This window comes from Lolium perenne, chromosome 6, assembly GCF_019359855.2.
Source record: "Lolium perenne isolate Kyuss_39 chromosome 6, Kyuss_2.0, whole genome shotgun sequence".
Classification (NCBI taxonomy): Eukaryota; Viridiplantae; Streptophyta; class Magnoliopsida; order Poales; family Poaceae; genus Lolium; species Lolium perenne.
Window position 1 is genome coordinate 80,900,662 of NC_067249.2, and position 2,736 is coordinate 80,903,397.

A 2,736-nucleotide genomic window follows, 5' to 3' on the forward strand; every position below is an offset into this window, starting at 1 on the left:
CACGTTTTGGACACTAGTGGAATAGAGGGAACACCGCCCGATTTCGATCCGACGACTCCGAAGAGGGAGCACTCCGGAAGACAATACAGTGCCCCGGCACGGAACAGAAATTGGGATAAACATAAGGTGGAGCGGGTGAAGGTGGGGTAAAGCCGTAAAGATATGTGCGATTCCGTATTATAGGGTTTTCACTAATCGTGAGGCGGTGCAGAGTAAAACGAGCGGCACCTTTGTGTAGATTTTTCCTTCTATCATTACATAAACAAAACACCCATGTGCACCACTGAAGCACATACAATTTCACATTGCATATAAATGTATGATAATCAATCCAGCAAACTCAGGCGAAAAAAGAAACACATGAAACGATCAAGAAAACCTGGACGCCTCTCCCTAGTAGTCGTCATCGTAGAGCCTCCGGCCGACCTCGAACGACATGAAAGCGTCGGCGCACGCGTACATCAGCTGCTCCGCCGTCAGCCGCGGCGCGTCCCAGTCACTAACGCGCACGTGGTGCGGCTTCTCCGGCCAGACGTCCATCACCTCCCACACCAGGGTCTGCAGCCCGGCGCTCTGCAGCGCCGGCTTCCCCAGCTTCTCCGCCGCGAGGTACCGCAGGTCCTGCCAGCTCCCCACCTCAAGGCCGTACTCGTGCCTCAGCTTGCCCACGTCGCCGTGGATCCCGACGCCGACGAAGGTGAACCGGTCGTCCTCCAGGAAGTCGTGGAGGGTGTCCGGTATGTAGTCGGCGCGGAGGATCTGGAAGACGAGGCAGCGGCGGCCGACGCAGATCTGCAGCAGCGCGACGCGGCCACGGGGGACGCCGCGCGTGAAGGAGGGCCGCCACTCCACGTCAAGGCCGACGATGAGGCGGTCGAGGCGGCGGCGGTGGATGCGGTAGATGAGGCTGAGCCAGTTGTTGACGGTGTCCCCGGACGCCGTGTAGGTCGTGAAGATGTCGTCCTCGTCGAACGCCACCATGTAGTTGCCGTCGCCGAAGTTCGCGGTGATGGAAGTCGCCATCGTCTTGTCTTCTCGATCTCTATCGTCTTCGTGTTGAGTATTTTCTGGACACTCGGGTTTTGAACTTCCGTATATCTAGGGCAGAACCATGAACCAACAAACAGAAACTGCGTTATTTGCTTGGCAGTAGATCGGTCAGCCCAGATTCCGCCTGAGGAGGGCTTTTTCTTGGGAAAACGCTTGAGATCTGTCGCCCGATTACGCGCTGATTATCGGTCGTTGCTGGGTCCCACAACCTTATCTTCACGGTGACCACGCAATCCCTCTCCTCCCCCAATCTCTCTGACCTTCTTATGAAGGACCGCAGCCTGTGCTCCCCGCAGCGAGCTCTGCCCTACTGACCTCCATGGCGAGCGCGCCGCCTTGCTCCTCCCCCGGCGAGCCTCACGCCCTTCTCCTCCCCCGAAAGCCCCTGTTCCTCCCCCGGCGAGTGCGCTGCCTGGCGAGCATGCCGCCTCTGCTTCTCCCCGGCGAGCGGCCCCTGCCCCCCCTCCCCCAGCGAGCCTCACGCCCTTCTCCTCCTCCGGGAGCACCTGTACCTCCCCCGGCGAGTGCGGCGCCCAGCGAGCATGCCGCCTCTGCTTCTCCCCGGCGAGCGGCCCCAGCTCCTCCCGGCGAGCGGCCCCTGCTCCCCCCCACGAGCGACCCCCGGTGAGTGTTGTCAACGATGGAGCTGCCGCCGGCGCAGGAGAGAGGAAATGGCCAAGGTGGTGTGGGGATGCGGATACGGCTTTTTTTGTTGTTAATTATTTATTGTAAATATATTGGTGATTTGTTGTAAATATAGTTTTGACATGGGAATTGTTGTTGTACTGTTAAAACTGTTGCCGACTATTTGTTGTAAACGTCTTAATTATTTATTGTTTTTCGTTATTAACTATTGTTGTAAATATGTTACTGATTTGTTGTAAAGATACTTCTTGCATGGAAAACTGACTATTATTGTAAACACCCAAATAAAAAAGTTGTTTTTGTTGTTAATTATTATTGTAAATATATTGATAATTTGTTGTAAATGTATGTACGGTACATATAATGATTAGTGCTGAAATTGTATGTAAACACACAATCATTTTTATTTTGTTGTAATACGTTGCATTTTTTGTGAAAATAGCTAGTGATTTTTGTGGTAAATCAATCTATAGCAAAAATATTGTTGTTTAACCTCTTTCTGTAACATTTACTTTTTAAAAAATGATGTGCCGCTTTTGTTGTAATATCGAAAAAAATTGTACACAGGGTGAGAGGTTTTTGTTGTAAAACTCTCTGTTCTAATAATAAATCACCATGGTGGCATTTTATGTGAATACCAAGATAGTTAGGGGCAGCAGGATATACACGTTATGGTTTGGTGGGACGGCGGGTTGATTTCTCAAAACTTGAGGTGCTAAAATGCAAAACGTTTGCTGCTACTATTTTTGGCCGGTAGATCGCGATCCAACGGTCGGGACAACAACCGATTTTAGCACCCCACGTCGGGCGACCGACGCTGAGCGCTGCCCTTTTTCTTGGGGTAACGCTACGCGTCGGTCGAGTGATGGGAAGACTAAAAATCGGTTGTTCTCCGCGCCGCACGATTGTCATTCGACGTTCAAAATCACCCGCGACGTAATTTTTGCATTTGACCCCCCGATTTTCTGTAAACTCAACCCGCAATCCTTACATACCCAGTTAACCCGAAAGGGTATGTTTCTTTGGGCCTGGCCTTCTCAA

The 2,736-nt window shown here is 51.9% G+C and overlaps 1 protein-coding gene across 1 annotated transcript; it reads right to left on the reverse strand.

Moving 5' to 3' along the window:
• Positions 1-235: 235 nt before the first annotated feature.
• On the reverse strand, positions 236-1,386 carry LOC127307816 (3'-5' exonuclease-like). The gene has a single exon (XM_051338594.2). The coding sequence runs from the start codon at positions 1,021-1,023 to the stop codon at positions 394-396; it is 630 nt and encodes a 209-aa protein (XP_051194554.1). The 5' UTR covers positions 1,024-1,386; the 3' UTR covers positions 236-393.
• Positions 1,387-2,736: the final 1,350 nt, after the last annotated feature.